This window comes from Protopterus annectens, chromosome 3.part0 (genome assembly GCF_019279795.1).
Source record: "Protopterus annectens isolate FY-2018-M chromosome 3.part0, PAN1.0, whole genome shotgun sequence".
NCBI lineage: Eukaryota > Metazoa > Chordata > Ceratodontiformes > Protopteridae > Protopterus > Protopterus annectens.
In genome coordinates this window covers 1,544,041,819-1,544,063,020 of record NC_056731.1, presented here as the reverse complement: position 1 = coordinate 1,544,063,020, position 21,202 = coordinate 1,544,041,819, and the positions used below count along the sequence as shown (strand labels likewise).

Here is a 21,202-nt window from a genome sequence, read left to right as displayed (position 1 = left end):
GCTTTTCCTGACAAAGGTGCATACACAAAGGCATTTATTCTGCTTAATTTAGCTGGGTCAAAAGCCATTGAATGACAGTGTTCATTTATGTATGCACCTGCTGTGTTTGCAGGGGAGGAAGAAGACTGCCGTATTGTGGTACCAGTTGAAATGTGGGAAGAGCCAGCATCCTTAAAATGTAAATTTAGGGAAATGTGTAAGCCCCCAGACAAATATTACAATGGAAAGGCACTTATTTTACACAAGAGAGCAAAAGCCTGGTGAAGCCTTTGCACCATATATAACTGACTTGAGAAATAAGGCTAAACATGCTGATTTGGTGATCTGAAAGATGAGTTGATAAAAGACAAACTTGTGTGTGGTATTAATAATGACACAGTGAGAAATATTTTGCTTAGAGACAGTAATTTAATGATAGAAAAAGGCCATTGAGATTTGTCAGATATATGAGCTCACAGAAAGGCACACAAGTATGCTTACAAGTGAGAAAAGCACACGTATTCTTCTATTGCTAATGTAGATAGTATGCAGCACATGGTTAAGGCATACAGCCCCAAGGGTGTGGCTGCTTCAGTGAAACCCAGAGTTTTTCTAGCAAAATCTAGGACATGCTTAATGTAGCACAAGGGTGACTCAGCAAAACCTTTAACTAGCCTCACAGTCAGCTGTCATAATTGTGGTGGTAATCATGAACCCAAGCGAGAAAAGTGCTTAGCTTTCGGTCAGCAGTGTCAGTCTTGTAAAAAGTGGAATAATTTCAAAAAGTTTTGTAAATCTAAAAGGCCACATTCTTTTATTTAAAAAAGCATTCAAAGAAACAAGTTGATGAATTAGAAAGCTGCAACTCTACTTTTAATACTGATTACGTGTTTTTGCTTGGTGAAACAATCAAGGCAGTAGATTTGTGGGCAAAGAGTGATGTCTTTTGTACTGTTCGGATTAATGGGAAACCCATAGAACTCAAAGTAGATACTGGCTCAAAGTGCAATGTTACATCAGCAGAAACATTTGTTTGAGTAAATGTTGGTGAAAAGCATGATTTGGCAAAGTGTGCGAAGCTTGTTGCTTATGGAGGTGAAGAAATTCAAACCGAAGGCTCAGTTGTGCTTTCATGTTACTCTGCTGGGAGCAGCTATGACTTGCACTTTTAGGTAGTCAAGAGACATGTGCAGTCATTATTAGGCATCAGAGAGAGTTTAAAAATGGGACTGCTTTCATTTAATAAGGAAGTCCACCATGTAAGCTTGAATGAGTACAACTCAAATTTCTCCCAAGCTATTTTCTCTGACTAAGCTCACCTTTTTGAAGAGAAATTGGGCAAACTCCCAGTTGTGTACTCCATGAAGTTACATCCTGAGGTAATCCCAGTTATCAGACAAGCAAGGAAAGTTCCAGTAGCTATGCAGAACAGAGTCAAATCTGAGCTAGTCAGAATGGTGCAGCAAGGAGTAATTTGTCCAGTTGAAAAAACAACTGAGTGGGTATCTTCCTGGTAGTAGCTCAAAAGCAAAGCTCAGATGATATCAGAATATGTATAGATCCATGAGATTTGAACAAAGCACTAAAACAACCTCATCATCCAAAGCACACAGTCGAGGAAGTTGCTGCCCTCATGCCAAATGTCACTGTTTTTTTCTGTTGTAGATGCAAAAAGTTCATTTTGGCATATTTTGCTTGACCATAAATCTTCATTGCTAACCATATTCAGTACCCCTCTTTGGAAGGCACAGATTTTTGAGAATGCCATTTGGAATAAATTTTGCCAGTGAAGTATTTCAATGTGTAATGGAACATATTTTTCTCTCTATCCATGTCCTATTATAGTAGATGATATTCTTGAGGGAGGCAATGGTAAAGTCTTACAGGAGAGAAACCTCAATAAAGTTCTGAAAAGAGTGCATGAAGTGAATATTAAGCTGGGAAGAATCATCATGGACATGATAAATGAGGACATAGGTAACCTGCAAATACTTGATCCATCACAGTTCAGCTTTGTTAAAGGAAGGTCATGCCTATTAAATCTGGTGGACTTTTTTGAGAGGGTCACCAAAGCATTAGACAAAGATAAGACTGTGCACATAACTTACCTCGACAAAGGCTTTTGATACAATACTCAACTCAGGCATTATAGGCAAGCTCACTAATTTAGATGTAAACCCTTTTATCACCGGGTGGATAGCTCACTGATAGGACCCAGAAAGTTAAAATAAGTGAGGCTACCTCCACCAAATGGCCAATCACAAGTTGAGTCTCCCAGGGCTTGGTGCTGGGCCTGCTCATTTTTGGCATATATTTCTCTGAAATGGAAGCAAATGCTGAAGGTTTATGGCTGACTAAGTCTGCAGATGATTGCAAGCTGTGGGTTATCATCAACTCCACTGCAGAAACTAGCATACTTCAAGAAAGTCTATTTCTAAATAACAAATGGTGCCAAAGTCATGGTCTTAAACTCAATAGTATGAAATGCATAATTGTACTGAGTCTTCTTTATATAGTTTTCCCCATAACTGTTTTACTCCTTTACATTTCAAAAACACGTTTTGTGGTTTCTTCTTATTGACAATATAAACATATTATATCATATTTCTTCTATACGGCATATTTCCTTTTACTGGGAATTTATTTATTACCAGTCTCAACAACAATCTAGACATTCTACTGTCTAATTACACCATTTACTTCTTAGCTTTATAGCTTTATTATTTTCCTCTGTTAGATATTCTCATGGTTTTACATTGTAATGTTTTATCATTGCGTTCTTATACTATACCTTTCTTTTTCTATATCATCAATTTTTTATTTTCCACAAAAGTATTTTTCTTGGTAATGTTATATTTCCTCATTTATACACTATTTTTTCTCTTTTACCATATCACAAAATTAATTATACTTATAGTTATACCATTTTACTATTATTCTGTCATAATTTTCATTTATCCACATTAACATTTTGTAAAATTTAATGAAGCAGCATATACCACTGTGTTAATTAAAGCTATACCTCCTTCTCTTTATTTACATACAAAACTCCTCTTTTACTGGATTTAATCTAGAACTCCATATAAGTGAAAAAATATCTGCAATAATTTATTTTCAAATACTGCTGGCAACATAAATACACTTGCTAAGTAGGCTATGTTCCCATCAGTACTGACTTTATCCAGGACACCTTTTTTTCTGCAATACAATTTATATGTTCTCCAGAAAGGACAAGTTTGTTTTATTTCTTCTAATCTTTTTTTCTCACTGAATTGTACTTATATATTTATTCCCAAATTTTATACATAGCACAGAAACTTAATTCACTGTAAAATATATACACCTGATCTTTACGACATCACCAAAGCCTTTACTTTTCTCTTTATTTAAAACCGTCCATATCATCACCAGACACTCATTTGTGCAAATTACTTCTTTAGTCCAAATTGTGTTTCTTGCAATTATAATCAAGTCATCTACATATGTTAACAGTACTGTAATTATTAACCTATCAGGTGTAATATACCCGACCGCCTTCATTTTGTAATTTTGTTCACATACTATCATATTCATAACTAATGCAAAGAGTATACAACTCATTGGACATCCCTGTCACACACCACTCTTTATATGTACCTTTTTGGCTTACCCAGTCATTTACTAGTATTTTTACTTTATTATTATTATACACTGACACACATAAATTCCTAACTTTCCCACTTATATTTCATTATTATTAACAATAAGATTTCAAGTCCAATTGTGTCAAATGCCTTATTTAGGTTACCTATCATGATTTTTGCTTCTTCTTTTCTTATCATAATATCATCCACAATTTCTATATCATTAATACTTGACAGCCCTTCCCCTTTATACTATATATGCTATCTTCCATATTTTCCAATTTAGTTTCAAATCTCTTTTGATTTATTTTCATAAAGATCTTATAAACATTATTATTCAATACTATCAGTCTCCAGTTTCTAATTGGTTTCTTATCTTTCTTCCTCAGTAGGAACTTAAGTATTCAACTACATAATTCTTTACACATAAAACCTTAATTTAACCATTCAGTCAAAATCTTTAAAAAATATTTTTATTTGCCAATCCCTTCATTTTATACATTCTGCAACCTATTCCATCTGGTCCTGCAGCTCATTTAAAGAAATTGCTCTAAATTCAATAAAGCTTACATGCAGCTAATCTCCATGTAATCAAAGTGTCACGACTTGAACACGGAATTCAGAGCCTTTGCAATCCAGGAAACAGTGCTGGGGGCATGCACGAGCCTCCCAGCACTGTTCAACCATGGAGGCAATCGCAGAATGTAAATCACCTCATTTTCTGGGGAAAGCCATACAAAAGAGGTGATTTAATGATCCAGAAAGCAGACAGGTATCTGTGTAGGAGCCGTGTCTGCATAACAGATGTATGCGGGAACTGTCCATTTACAAGACTGGAAAATACAAAACAGGGCTATGACAACTCAAAGTAAAGCATGTATTAGTTACATCAGGCATGCCAATGGCCAGAGTTATGGCCATTGGCATGTAAAACTGATGCAAAATATGAAAAATGAAAAGTTAGTTTACATGCACATATGCTATGTGCAAGCGAAAGGCAGCAGCACCCAAGCATGGGATCTGACAAAATATAAAATTAAAATATTAAAAAGGGATTATTTAAGCTAAAAGTAAATTCCCCATCATACTGGCCAGCATGCAGACTCAAACAATGGCAGGTAACGGTGGTTAATAAGGACATAGGCTGTCATGTAGTGCTGTAACTAGGGTATGGGTAATTAGGTGTATGCAAATTAGCTACATTTACTGAATAGCAAAATGGGATACTGTGTCTGCAGGTACCTAACCATGTAGGGGCTATAATGCAGTGGTGTAGGCAGAAGAGGTAGCTGACAGGAAAAGAATGTGTGTAAGGCTTGGTGTAAACACATTGGAGCTTACAAGCCCTTCAATGTCCATGGACACTGATAAGAGGATCTGTGAATGGAATGGAATGCAGGGTGTGTGTGACAGGAATAGCTATACACCCCCTGCATTGTGAAAGTGCCGTATGGCACTTTACATTAAAATAGTGTCCTCAGACACTCACCTCTGAACCTCTTAGAGCATGAAGTCCGGACAAACGCAGTACTAAATGTTGGGCAAAAGGCCAGAAATAGGGATAGTTTTTAAATATTACTCTTGCAAACTTAGAAAGTTGATAGAATGACAGATTTTGATATATATATATATATATATATATATATATATATATATATATATATATATATATTGAAAATGGATGCATTTTTTCCACTGTATTTGTGTCATGAAAGAGCTATATAGAAATGTACAGCTGGCATCTTCACTGTTGACTTAGCTTAGTGGTTAGAGTTCCAGCTTAATATGCAGTAATTCATGGTTCAAATACCAAGACAGGCCATTCAGCTTTTACATGGGAAAGCATTGCTAAGTATTTTTTTTATTTAATGATGTAGTAATTGATATTTGTTAACCACAGTAGTGTAGCTGGTCAAAATGTCCAGTGTCAGTGGATATATGATGTGGATTCATCCATGTAAACACAAGTGTTCCATGCAGTACAGTCACACCCCAAGGTAATGTAATCAAAGCACATAGCGGGATGTCATGTAATGTAAAATATATACACTTAATAATATGTCAATAATGAGTAATTAATGTCCAATTAGTACATTTATTTAAATGAAAACTGAACAATGCTTAGCAGTGCTTAGCTCTACATAGCCAGTTTGAGCATTGTTTCGAAGTTTAATTCTAATCAGCATTCAGCCCAGCTAAGTGAATTTGTGCACTAAGTACTGCTCAGCATTTCTGAAGCCAGCTAAGTAAGGGTGTGTGTCCGAGGCTGCTTAGCTATGCTTATCTGGTTTCAGAAATGCTGAGTGTGTTTGTTTCCAGACGAGGGCCCTACTCAGCAATGTTCCCACTAGCAGCAACAGTTTTAAAGGCTTAAAACTGGAGGAAATGGGAAAAATGGAAATAGCAGACAAAAGGCAATCAACAATAAATGACTAATAAGGCCTCTGCCACTCACAGTGGCCCATTAAGACCCCTCAATAATGTAGCTGGCAGGCAGAATGCATCATAGTCAGTCAATCACACAGGCAGCATCTACAGCACACCAGTATAAAGTATGCAAACAACCTTCAATCTGACTTTCCCACATACTCGGTCACCATTGGAGTACACACTTGGGAATTTTAACTGACAAAATGATAGGGGCTGCTGCTGCTTTGCTGCATCTCTATGTGCTACAGACTGAGGGTGGTGATGACAATGATGCTGACAACTGGCCCAGACTGAGGAGGAGAAAACTGTTCAAACCCAGGGTAACCTTTCAGGGGCTACATGAGCTGGAGATAGTAGAGTGCTACAGGGTGGACAGGGACATACTTCAGCAACTCACTGAGCTCTGCCACCCTCACCTCAGACTCAGAGCCAACAAATGGGAACACATCCCAATGGAAACAAAGGTATGTGTAGCCTTAGACATACTAGCTACAGGTACTTTCCAAAGACCTGCTGGGGACATCATAGGGGTCTCACAGGCATCCGCATCCAGGGTACTCCACCAGTTCCTAGATATCATGCTAAGACATGCCAGTGAGCACATTTAATTTCCCAGCACCCCTGAGGAGAGGACCAGCAATATGCATCTCTTCCACCATGTAGCAAAGTACCCAGAGTTAGTGGGTGCCATAGACTGCACCAATGTCCACATCAAAGCACCATGTGGTGAAGATGGTAGAGTCTAAGTCAACTGCAAGGGCTATCACTGTATCAACTGCCAGGTCATGTGCAATGCTCAGGGCATTATCATCAATGTGTGTGCTAGCAGCCCTGGCAGTTATCGTGACTCCCACATCTGGCATGCCTTACTGCTGTACCAGGCATTTGCCGGGGGGACATCCCATATGGTCATCTCATAGGGGATGCTGGCTATACACTGGAAGGGGATGCTGGCTATATACTGGAACTGTGGATGATGACACCAATCAGAAATGCACACGTAAACTGAAGAATGGCATAATGAGGCAAATGCACAAACTAGGAGCATTGTAGAGTACGTGTTTGGGATGCTCAAGTCATGTTTCTGCTGCCTTGACATATCAGGTGGAGCCCTGCAGTACTCTCCAGCCATATGAGCATACATATTCATAGTATGTGCCATGCTACACAATATGATCCTGTGGAAACAGCTGCATCAGGAACCTCACAGGGAAGGGACACACAGCCCCCCACCAGTGCCAAGGTCACTACAGGCACAGGGGGACTTGGAGGAGGAACCTCCCTCAGCCTGTCCCTGTAGGCAGATGTAGGTGTGCACAGTGCATCCTGGCCTTGGCAAAGAGGAAACGTATAGCACATACACTGACACCCTAGGAACCCAGGGACTGACACCTCTCTCCAACTTCTACACACAGTAAAAAGGATGCCACACACATCACACTACCTATACCTTACCATGTATAAGCTCTGTACTGTGTGCAACTGATGGAATCAGCCCTGAAGCACTGTCCTCGCAACTGTTGCTGCCACAAGGCAAGTCACCCTTCTTAATAAATGAATGGCATAGTACACTGTGGTAGCATATGTATGGTATTGCTGCATGTATGCATGGGAATGGAGTTGGTTACTGGGATAGCAGCAGACAATGGACAGCTATCTGGGACAACAGGCACATATTGCCAGGTTCTGCCAGCCCCACAATATGCAGAAGGGCCTGTGGCAGCAAAATCCCCTGCACTTTGTGAAGGACTTACAAACAGCGGGGTCATAGTACAAATGCATGGATGTCAACGTTGGAGTCCCATACATAGATCTAAACCTCCAACAGCAGGAAAGCTGTACAAAGCCATTAAGAAATGTGTGGCAAAGGCTCAAAAACAGGCACATGCCATAAATATTGCTCTTACAAGCATCAAAGTTTGATGCAATAACAGCTGTTGCAGTAGCATGACTTCTCTGTAGTGCAGGCAAAACGTTTGAAACTCGAATGGCTATCATAACTTTATAACTTCAGTCTTAAAGGATTTCACAAATATTTGCCACACAACCACATGTATAATGAAAAGTGGAACCAAAATATGAGCCAAACATCTGAACAGTCAGTGAAGATGTGTACATTTGAGTGGAATGAGGTCCCCAACACACCAGTGTTCACATAGAACTGCAGTAACCTGTATGTTTGTAAGATAATGGCAGCAGACCACACATTCCCAGGTCTGTCACAATCAACTTGATACCTTGTTCCACTTCTACAATATGCAGGGGTCAATGTGCTCTGCATGTTTGTGGTTAATAGTGTCAGGAAGTACACAGCACTTACTGATGGCTGTTGTGACCTACTGGTCTAAATATAGGACTGTGGTTGTCAGGGTCCATGGTTCCAGACTGCCCATGGCAATAAATCTGCATGTCAGCTACACCTACAGTAGGAGTTACACAGACTGTCTAGAAGAAATATATGTTACTGCAGGAAAGCTGGATTGTGAAGGGAAAGGGGGCCACACATATGGATAGTAAACAGCTCTAAGTAATGTACATGGTGCCTGTACAACAGCAGGGTGGGACAGGTCAGTGTACTGCCAGGATATAAAGGCTGCCACTTTACTGTGTCAATACTGATAAGTCAGTGGGCACCATCCATATCCCTGGAATTACATGGATTCCCAGAATGTCCACATCTATGCCTCTTATATCTCTTCTGCTTGTCATAACTTTGCATTTGCCTGGCAAACTATCTGTAAACAAAATTGGTTGATGTAAAAACATCAATGATAGACAGTTGAGGTGCAGACCTCATATCCATAAAAAAGGAAAGCTAATACAAAAACCTTCTACCGACTGTCTACATTTGGATCAGAAATATTAAGACCCTTGTCCCCATGTCTGGGCCTGAGTACAACTGTCATCTATGTGCCTGCCCAGATGTATGTCTATAAGAGTTCGACAGCTATGGCCAACATGTAGCCTTATAGTAACAGTGCAATACAAACCTTCTGAGGACCACAGCAGATGTATGGGGCACAATGATGGGCAATCTGCTAAACATGTACAGTCAGAGGTATGAAGTCCATAACCATCTGTGTGATGCTACTACTTCTACTCCAGTCACACAATAACTACAAATACATAACAGCGGCAAGTGTGGACAAAACCTGTGACTGCAGCACACAAGGACCAAGAGACACATATATGGGTGGGGGAGGCAATCGGCACATAAATGTAGATTGTGCACACTAAAACAATTTGTGCAGTACCATAAGTTCCCTGCACTGCATGGAGTCAGTAAACAAATGTCTGTCAGCAGTTCCTCACATTAATCTAAACCAATTTGCCACTGACAGCATGAAATCACAGTGCTATGTAGAATATACCACACATGTTACGGAAACATTTGCCCAGTCCAATGCACTCTGTACCCACACCAGGATATGACTCACTTAATAAGGATAGCAGACAGCCAGGGGATCCCTCAGCCACTATATCACTAAGTTTCTGGACTGTTTGCACAGGTTCATCAGCCAATCGGTTGTAGCACACAAAAGCCTGGAACGGAGTACAGGTAGATCTGGCCTGCAGTACCACTGTTACTATTGAAGATCATACTGGGCATACTCATACACTTAGACAATTTCATCCCATGTCTGAACACACATCCCACTATAAAACTGTGTTGTCCATATATGCCTTCGTACACAGACAGCTTTGTACATGTTATCTGTCTCTCCTCACCCCTATCACACAGGATTAACCTTATCTATCTGTATGTGGAACACATCTGCATCTGTGGAGTGTCATATACATACACACACACACACACACACACACACACACACACACACACACACACACACACACACACACACACACGCACACACACACACACACATATATATATATATATATATAGAGAGAGAGAGAGAGGTAACATGTACATATGTATATATAAAATATAGATAGGCAGAGAGAGGAAGAGAGTAAAATAGACATAGACAGATAGAAAGAAAGAGGCAGAGTGAGAGAGAGAGAGAGAGAGAGAGAGACTGACACCCTGAAAGCCACAGAGTGATGTACTGGTGGAGACATTTGCACAGCAATTGTAAGCAGTGGCATGTGAAAGTACTTTGGTGAGCTGCATTGTGTAATAGTAGTGATGTATGTGTTGTAATCTCACATCACCTACCTTGTGTGTGTTTCTGTATCATTTACACTTACATCTGTATACACACACCAAACAAGCCTATGTCTGTGTAATGGTCACCTATTTAATGGTCCTGATACCAGTGGCCTCCACAATAGTGGCCTATCTGTCACCAGCTACTGATGTCATCCACCCCAACATCAGTGGCATACACTTTTCAAAGAATAGGTTTGTGGTGCATACAATAAGATTGTAGCATGTTAGTACATATAACTAGATAAGTAGGGGTTCTATTCTCAGTACTGGCATCTGTGTGTTTGTAAGTTATGCCATTCTGAGGCCTGTTCCACCCAGTAACCCCCCCCCATTTCCCTACTTTACAAGGGCTGCTGATATAATTCACCTCAGAAGCACCATTAGACACGGTTCAGCCATTTAAGCTTTGTGGTGCTTGCGATAAGTATGTAACAGTATAGTACATACAGTTAGATAGGTAGGGGTTCTAATCTCAATACTGGCAGCTGAGTGTATATGTGTGTGTCCTAGTCTGCATGCGAGTTTTTAGGTTATACCATTTTGAGGCCTGTTCCACCCAGTAAACCTCCCATTGCCCTACTTGGCACTTGTGATAAGTACATAACACTACAGTACATATGGCAAGATAGATAGGGGCTTGAATCCCAATACTGGCACTTGTAATGCTATGTGTGTGTGTGTGTGTGTGTGTGTGTGTGTGTGTGTGTGTGTGTGTGTGTGTGTGTGTGTGTGTGTGTGTGTGTGTGTGTGTGTGTGTGTGTGTGTGTGTGTGTGTGTGTGTGTGTGTGTGTGTGTGTGTGTGTGTGTGTAGGAGTGATGCATAATCCATGCAGAGGTTGATTAAACTGTTTTGAGGCCTGTTGGCCCATCCACATGGCATTACGTCACAGAGCCTGTTGATAACATCCACCTTAAATCCACCATTTTAAACTCTGTAGACCACACCACTCCACTGTACAACTTATTGCAGAATGACCAGATGTTTGCCGCATATATGTGGTCATGTCTCATACAAAAGGGGTTTTCCGTGAAATCAATGTCAAATAATTGAGGGTTGAATTTTTGACAGACATATGCATTTCATATGTCATACCCTACTGAAAGTTCATGCTGATGCAAAACCTGCTACCCTATCAGTTGTCTAGGTATGTAAGAGAAATATGTGAAAAGTGTCCATATATTTTATGAGTATATTGCACAATTAATGAAGGCTTTGTCCAGGTTAATTGATGTATGATGTCGCAAGCTATGTCTCTAGCAGATAATCACCATGGTGCATGCAATAGGTATGTAACACTATAGCACAGACAACTAGATAGGTAGGGATTATAATCTGAATACTGCCAACTGTGTGAGTGTATGTGTTTGTGTATGCATATCCTCTGTAGCAGCATTGGTATCATATGTGTGTTTGTGTGTGTGTGTGTGTGTGTGTGTGTGTGTGTGTGTGTGTGTGTGTGTGTGTGTGTGTGTGTGTGTGTGTGTGTGTGTGTGTGTGTGTGTGTGTGTGTGTGTGTGTGATGGTTATACCATTTAGTGTGCCTGTTCCACCCTGCTAACTCTCCCATTGGCAACCTATTCAGGGCTTATAGGTGTCATCCACCTTAGAAGCGAAGTTACACATTTTATAAATAATACCACTGTTGTGCATGCAATACCTGTGTTGGTATATAGTGTAGGTAACTAGATAGGAAGGTCTTCTAAACACAAGACTGCTCATTCTGTGTGCATGTGTGTTTCAATGCAGGTCCACATGCAGCATTGTATGTGTGGGTGAGATGATTATAACATTATTAGGGCCTGTCAACCCCCCAGTGTCAATCCTTACACCATCTGCATATGTCAATTACCTGAATAGTAGTGGCAGACACACCTACACTATATAGGTCTGTGGCACTCGTGTCATGTGTATAGCAACACTATAGGTAAAGCTAGCCAGGTAAGGGTTGTACTCCCAACAATGGTAGTACATGGTTGCTGTGTGTATATGTATGTATATCCTCTTGCAATGACATGACTGTGTTAGGGCCACCAGCATACCTTTCAAACCATCATAGAAGGACACCTGAATAAAGCCATACAGAAGAGTTAGACAAAGGCCAAATATTAGGCTCAATCTTTACATAATGCTGTGACACATATAAAAAGAGCACAGCATAGCAGGTTGTGCATTGGCATGCATCCCATGAAGGTTATGTGTTCTGACCTTACAATATACATCATCATTCTTTAACAGTACTCTGTCATGTTTTGCCACATATGTGCCACAAAACCACAATGTCATGTGGAATGGAACAAATATATGTGGCAAACATCAGGACATTTTGCAAAATTATGTAGAGGAGAGAGGTATGGCCACCAAGTGTCCCACCCTGCAGGTTGCAGTCCATGTTTGGCCAGGTGTCACCTGTGACAATGACTCAATCAATACAGAGGTTCCCAGAGTGTAGGACAACAAACATACCCTTAATGTTGTCTACTACTTTTATAAAGCAATTATCTCATATTAGAAGCACTTGAATGTTATGACAAATAGCATAAGCAAAGATAATGTGACTCCAAGAAGCTGTCATATTAGCAAACACAGGGAAGTACCTGTCAGTTGCACTTCCCATGGGTATGGTATGTCTTGGAAACTGTACTGCAAGACATGTAACGCAGTCCACATTGGATAAGATGGCAAACTCAATCTGTGTTGCATATGTGTGTGCAATATGTAGACCTGTGGAGGTCATGTGATTAACAGTTGCACCCAATGACCCACACGTATGTAGGCATGAATGCTAACTGCCACCACTCACATATGTAGGTACTGTCCAAAGCTGTGTCTACTGTACGTAGTGTGCTGTCTGTCATAGACACACAAACTGCCTTTAACACACTGCCATGGGGACATACAGTGGGTATGGAATGTTGCCAATGTCCTGGACTCATGCTAAATGCAGACAACAGTACCATCATATCATAGATGATGGACATGGCCATACTATGTCTCACATCACCGGCTAGGCCATTAACACACAGACAGTGCTGACAGACCTGGATACTCAGGAGGATAACACTGTCTCATTCAAGCAACAAGTACTGCAGCAGTCAGAAAAGGCTTGTACATGCTTTATCACATCTGTAAAGAGACTGCATCCAGGAAAAAAGGTGAACATTACCTCTGTTACATCCTCAGTCATTACTACAATACATTATCAGCATGGCCATTCTGGAATGTGCCTATGCAGACAGCAGCAGCAAGTGGAAATGCTAAGTTAACACCCACAAATGTTATCCATGGCCTTCAACACCTGTTGCACGCAAACATCCCAGATTCAGTACCGCCTCACTCTGCATCTGACAGGTTTACCACAGGTGGTCTGTGGTATGACTAGATGACAATGTTGTGCTCAGCCCTTCAACATCTGCCCCATATATGTGAGCATAACTCTGTAAGCATTACCAGCACATCAGGCCAGAATCACATATGAGACAGGAAGATAAATAATGCCCTCAGTATTACAGCAAAAGTAGCCTTTGGCCTGAAAATGTTGGCCATTAATTTTATTAAAACTGCACAACATATTTACAGGTTTTACATCTAACACATATACTGGTTCCATATTCTAAAGGATTTTTATAAATATTAGCATCAGGAAAAATGAACCTTGATTCCACTAAAAAGTCTTTTAAATCTCTTTCCCTCCTATATGAAATAGTTGGTATTCCACTAATATTTTTACTGACATCTTTTAATTTTGAAATATAGCCCCAATAGAAATTTTTGTCTCCCAAAAATTCATTTATACCCTCAGATGTCCCTGTAATAAATTTTCCATAGGGCAAAGTAAGAGAGCTTTTAAGGTTAGGGTGCTTGAGCACTTGAGAGATATAAGTAATGATAAAAATAAGCTCTGTACCAGTACATTTTAATCAGATGCATAAAGGGAATAGTGAGGGAGTGAGAGGTTCAGTTTTAGAAATAAAATAATGTTTATATGTGTGATGATAAGTATATAAAAAGTGAATTACTGTCTAAGGAATCTGTATATATTTTCAAATATAATACTTTGATCCCAAATGGGTTAAATGCAGAACTTAATTGGAGGTTCTTTATTTAATTGATCTTATTTATGATTGTTTTATTGTTTAATTAGTATGGGTATATAGGCAGGTGGTGATTTATGTAATGCTATACTCCTTGAAGGCATGTGTTGCCGAGATGTTAGAGGAATAAACTTGTGGATTTTACAGCCTTGTGGTCTTTATCCTTATTTTGGTGTTTTTCTGCCATGGTTTACTGTTTAACAATGTATGTTGGGGTCAGTGAGCTGACAGGCAGATGTGTGTGTCATACATCCTTTCTATCTGGATGTGCATGCTGCTGCAGTTGATGCTGGTGTATCAGCTGTGTATGCTTGCAGGGGGAGACTGCCACACTTGTCCCTGTCACCTGAGCATTCCCCCACCAACACTTTATGTATAGTTGTGTTGTGGATGCCCTGCTCTAGGTGTTTGGGAGGTATTTAGGTCTGTAGCAAATAGCTGGACAGACTGCTGCATGTGTAGCAGGCCACAGCTTCAGGATTCTAGCCAGAACCCCAAATGGGGAATGTGATGACATTGGGGGACTGCATGCTTTATATGTCTGTGAGGGGGCAGTGTTAGGTCTTGTGTCACAGCATGGCCAGGGTGTGTGTACCCATAACAGTCTAGGTGTGGTATGAGCCTCTGGTAAGTATGTTAAGTAGTAGTGCAATCCACTGAGTGGTAGGGACATTTTAGACACATAGACATATTTGTGACATGTATCCTACCTTCATGGCCTTTGATGTGCTCCTGTGGGTGGCAGTAACTCTGTTATCAGCAACCATTTCTGCTGGACATTGCAGGGCTCATTTATTTCTATGTTGCATTGACAAGCATGTAAATGTTGTGCAACACACTGGACTGTAGGCCTGGACTGTGGGTGTCCTGATGTGAGACATGCTAGGAATGTTGCAGATAGAGCTACTAAGTCATTACTATGGGAGGTGTATTTTCAGGATATATGTCCATGCATACTGTGTGTTACACAGGATTCACATGGACATGTCTGTTTGGATGTCTATGGCGTGTGACACTGACCTGTCTGTCATGAGTTTGTAAGGTCAATCTGCACTGACCTGCCAGTACTTCAGCTCACAGAATAGGTTTGATGAAAACCATGCCATAAGTAGGTGGCACACCTGTGGACATTCTGCAACAGTCTGTGTAATTATCAGGTTTACCTGATATTATAGGCATCCCATATATCCATCAGCATTTATTTGACTGTGTACCGGGTCAGTGTCTGCATCACAGGTCCAAGTAAGCTGTCATTTATGCCATTATATGTGGAAGTTGTGTCACTGGGAATTGGGTTGTCTTGGTACAAACACCGGTAATTCCCCAGAGGTGTGATGTCCTACTGGTGGATTGCACTGAGCTTAGGTTCAGATGCTTCAGGTTTCTATATTTGGTGAAGGTGTATGTTATCCCTATTGTTACATCACTGTGACTTATGATGACTTATGATATATGTACAGGAACGGGGGTAATTCCCTACAGCTTAGTTGTCATAGTGGTGTGTTGCTCTAACTATGGTTCAGAGGGTCCTGGAGTTAATGCCTGGTACGGGTGTAATTGTTCCCCCTAATGCTACACCATTGTACTGCAAGTTATAATTTAAAAATTAATGATAAATACCTGCAGCTGATTTGACCTAGTGTTATGTTGCTCTGACTTCCCTGCAGAGGGGCCTGGGTTCAATACCTGGTAGAGGTAAACATTTTCTCTACTGTTACATCACTGCACTGCATGATATATCTTAAAATAAACACTAAACACTCACAGCTGATTTGGTCTAGTAGTGCATTGCTCTGACTTTGATGTGGAGTGTCCTGTGCCCACTACTGGGTGTGTAACAGCCCACAGGTGCTGCATTTTGGCCAGGAGACAGACTAAGGATTGTGAAGACATTGGGGGAGAGCAAGTTGTAACTGTCAGTGAGGGTGTGGTGTCAGCTGTTGTGTCACAGCTGGGCCTGGTTGAATGTAACCACAACAGTCCAGGTGAGGCATGTGCCTGTGGTGCATATGTTATGTAATATTGCCATCCACAGAGTATTAGGCAACACGTGGTACACATATTTATAATTGTGGATAGTGTCCCACCCTGCAGGGCTTCTACGTGCTACTGTGGGTGTCAGTGACTGCAGTAGGAACAGCCTGTTTTATTGGATATTACAGGACTCCATTATTCCTATGTTGTATTGGCATGTATGTAGTTGTCGTGCCACATACACCGGGCTGCAGGCCAGGACTGTGGGCTTCTACATGTGACAGATGCTAGAACTGTAACAGATGGAGCTACCAAGTCATTCATATGACAGGTGTATTTGTAAGACACATGTGCATGCATACAGTGTGTGGCACAGGATTAGCATGGACATGTGTGTTCTGATGGGTATGACATGTGACACTGAGCTGTCTGTCATGCTTTTGTGACCCCAATCTGCACTGCCTTGCCAGTATGTGCACACAGAGTTGTTTTTAAGAGGACCCTGCCATGAATAAGGGGCGCAACTGTGGATATTCAGCAGCAGTCTGCATTTATTTGTCTGTGTACAGGTTCTGTGTCTGTGTCAGAGGCCCAAGTACACTGTGATTTGGGGACGTATATATAGTAGAAGTGTGTATCTGGCAATCAGGATATGTTTGTGAATACAACTGCTCTATTTCACAGGTCAGTTGACTTACTGGTATGTTGCTCTGACTGTAGTTCAGATGGGTCTGGGTTCAAACTTTGTCACTATTGTATTTTTTCAGTAAAGTTACATCCCCGTAGTGCAAGATATATTTACAAATGCATCATTAATTCCCCAGGGCTGATTTGGTATAGTGTAGTTTTGCTGTGACTCTGGGTCAGAAGGTCCTGTGTCCATAACATGGCAGCTTTGTCTTTTTTTCTTACTGTTACATGACTGTAATGCATATATGTTCACAAAAGCATTGCAAATTCCTATAGCTGATTTGGTGTAGTGGTGTGTTGCTCTAGCTGTAGTGCACAGAAGCCTGGGTTCAAGACCTAGCAGTGATGACTTTTTCCCTAATGTTACATGACTGTAATGCATGATATATTTACAAAAGCATTCCAAATTTTCACAGGAGATTTGGTGTAGTGGTGTGCTGGTCTGACTCTAGTGCACAAATTCCTGGTGCCAAGACTTGGCAGTGATGACTTTTTCCCCTTAATGTTAAATGACTGTGATGCATGACATATTTACAAAAGCATTACTAATTCCTACAGCTGCTTTGGTATAGTGGTGTATTGTACTAGTGTACATGTCCTGGTATCAAGTCTTGACAGTGATGACATTTTTTTCCCTAATGTTAAATGACTGTAATGCATGGTATATTTACAAAAGCATTAGCAATTCTCACAGCAGATTTGGTGTAGTGGTATATTGCTCTAACTGAAATACACAGGGTCCTCGAGTCAAGATGTGGCAGGGCTGGTTATTTTGTTGCTAGGCAGAACAGTGACTGAATGAGATAGAGTGATTAAAGCAGGTTTAAGCAGGTTTGCGGTGTTTTGCATGACGCTAAGTGATGCCAGGAGATGCTTAGCTTTGCTTAGCAGTGCTTACTCCCACTTAAATCCACACTAATTTTAAACAAAGAAAAGAAAAAAGAGGTGATAGGAAAGTGGTAAAACGGGGGCAAGCAGGGGGAAATACACTACGAAAGGCAGCTAGGGATGTGCAGGACCAGTGTAGGAAAGGACTACAGCTCTCCATTTCTTGGTCAACAGCAGTTGTGAATGATGTGGACAATTTGAAATTTGGAGCTTCACACCCCACATGGAGGGGTGTGGGGAACACAAGTTTGTTGATTAATTGATGGGATGATTGATTCATGGCAGTGTACGTGGGGGTGAAATGGAGAGCTATGTATTGGATGAGATTATTTTTGTGGGGGGATTGTGTATTGTCCTGTTCCTGCCCCTGAAATTCTTCTCTGTGTTCCTTGTCCTCCTGTTCCCTACCTGATTATGAAGTCCTTCTGAATGTCCATTTGCTGTCTCTGGTGCAGTACAGTACCCCTATTCCCCTCCACATTTGCAACAGTTGATATATGTATATATTATTTTTCTTTTAACTTTTAACCCAGTATTACAATCCCAGCCACCAGTCCATAAATCCCTTTTGTCATAAACTTTTCATTCACCAGTACTTCTTCACATAAAGCTTTCAAGTATCCTTTCAAAGTCTGTCTTTCTACCTCTCTTCAAAACTGTACATGAATTTTCTTTTTTTATCACATAAAGATTCCATGGGTTACACTCTTTCTTTTTTTATATTTTTCAAGAAAATTTTCCATTAAAGAACAGGCTCAGATATAATGCCACTAAATGATTCTTTATGAAAAAGAATAAAATCTTTTACCTCGTGCATTTACACCTAAAGGAGATATTAAATTGTCCCACATGTCATACCTATCCATTTCTTTGCCTTCTTTAAGTTGAATGATTACCACATACTTCTATTTTTCATTTTATTCTGCCTTCTTTTCTGTTACTTCAGTTTTGCATTCTTTTACTTTCTCTGCATATGTTTTCTTTTCCAGCTCATTACTATTCTTCAGGATTGTCTCTGCATCCTCCTTTTGTATTTTATCCATAATGACCCCCAGAAAACATCTCCTTCATTTTCTGCCTCACTCATCATCTCCATTTCTTTAAGTAAATCATCCTGCAATCCTCCAAGCTGAAGGGCTGTAATTACACATCCATCATTTGCTGAATCATCTCCAGCAAACAGGTTTCTTTGAAACATTACACATACATCATTTGCTGAATCATCTCCAGCAAACAGGTTTCTTTGAAACATTTCCTCAGAATCCTACACACATTCTCCGGTCTCGATATTTACTTTATCCTTCATTTCTCATCTCCTTCTCTCTCCATCTGCCTCCCTGTTTCTCCAGGCAGCCCCTGCACTTGAAAAAGAAACAGAAAGTGCTCCTCCAAAATGGGTCCCACTTCCAACAATGACAAGTAGGTAAAGTTCCCAGGTGCAGTAATTTTCATGCATACTTGAGACAAAACTTCAACATTAGATGTGCATTTATTTACATTGTGATAAAATGTAGCATGCTTTTGCTTTTGGGTAAGATATCCAGATGATAAAACACAATCTTATTATTTTTCATAGTGATTTCAAGCTGAAAACTGTCTGAAGCTTGCCTCTAGTTCTTTGATGAGCACAGGACTATCCACAAAAAGATCCAAGTACTTCAAAACAAGATCTGGTAATTTTCTTGTTATATAACAGGTATCTTTTACTACTTAAAGATTTATTTCAGTCAACTTTCTGGCTGAACTCCAAGAGTTCCAACTCCCTCTCAGTGAGAGATGAGTGTCTGTATCATATTGGGCTTGAGACCTTCCTATTAACTGCATATCTGCGGGTTTCCAATATCATGTTTTTTCTGCTGCATCCTTTTCTACACTGTTTGAAGTATACAAGCACCTCAACATTAAGTAGCACTTTTTACACAATAAAACATAATTTTCACAACAAAAATTGCATTTTACATCTGAAATAGCATTGGAATGGGCTAGATGGTGAAGCAGGTAGGACCAAAAAAAATAATAATAATTACTTGCTGTCTGTCTATGCTAGTAAAAGTACAGCAACACAATACTTTATATATCCTTGCAAAAATCACTCATATTTACTACCCTGTGTACTTGAAAAGATTATAATCATTTCATGCTTTTGCTTCAATGCAAAACACATTTTTTTACTTTGTATTTATTTACTAGTTGTGTGAAATTTGGGATATATGAGTACCTCATATAAGGATGACATCTCAACACTGTCTGCTTAAATGTCTTACACAAAAACATATAGTAAACATTAAGCACATTATTATTATTATTATTATTATTATTATTATTATTATTATTATTAATTGTCAGTGAATATTAAGTACATCATACACAACTATTTCTTTCTTGCTCATTGCTTTACCTGTCTATGCTATGTTTCTTTATAACTGCATGCACAAGAAAATGCATAAATTTAGTATCTTAACTTCTTTCAGCTTTTCCCAGTTAGGGGTCACCACAGCAGATCACCAGTCTGCTCATGATTGGCAGTGGAGTTTTACAGAGTTGAGTTGCCAGCCCAGCGCCCAACCTTCCACAAAAGGCACACACATGCACACACTCACACCTAGGGCCAATTTAGAGTGTCCAATCCACCTACAACATGTCTTTTGGATGTGGGAGGAAACCGGAGCACCCGGAGGAAACCCACACGACCACAGGGAGGACATGCAGATTCCATACAGAAGGCACCCCAGCCGAGGATCGAACCAGAGAACCTCTTGCTGTGAGGCAGCAACGCTAACCGCTGCACCACCATGGCCGCCCAAATTTAGTATCTTAACAAACTTTTGAAAAATCACAAAACATGCAAGCAAAGAAGTGATAACAAATGGAATCTCACCTTTGGGATGGTATACCCAAGAAATGTTGTTTCCTTTGTAACATCATGAGGAACACCAAGAGGAAATACCGTTCCAAAGCGCTGGATTTCATGAGTAACTGCCTGGATATATGGCATCTTGTGCCTGTCCTCGTAAGTGACTTCTTTCTTTTCATCAATCACCAATTTAATTTCCTTATAGCAATTTTCTAAGATGAAAATATAAAAATGCATTATGTACCATAGGTATACCACAAAATGAACAGTTTTCAAAAACTGACTTCCTTTTGACATTTATGCTTCCTATCATAAGTTCATAAGTTCTCAAACCAAAGTTTAGACCTGAATGTCATCGCAGTCCACTGACTCAGTATAGTAGGTTACTGACCCCATTACTAACTCCAACCTGACCTTGAAATTGTCAAAGTTTTTAGCATTCTTAATTAAATGTGGTTATTTGTTCCATTATCTGGGCAGTGCCTGAGTTATAAAACT

At 40.1% G+C, this 21,202-nt stretch overlaps 1 protein-coding gene across 1 annotated transcript in view; it reads right to left on the bottom strand.

Moving 5' to 3' along the window:
• Positions 1 to 21,202, bottom strand: part of LOC122796835 (cytochrome P450 2F2-like) — a 749,069-nt gene that overhangs the window by 184,627 nt on the left and 543,240 nt on the right. Inside the window, exon 8 of the mRNA XM_044065579.1 lies at positions 20,729 to 20,916. Within this exon, the coding sequence (XP_043921514.1) occupies positions 20,729 to 20,916 (188 nt within the window). The remainder of the gene's footprint in view (positions 1 to 20,728; positions 20,917 to 21,202) is intronic.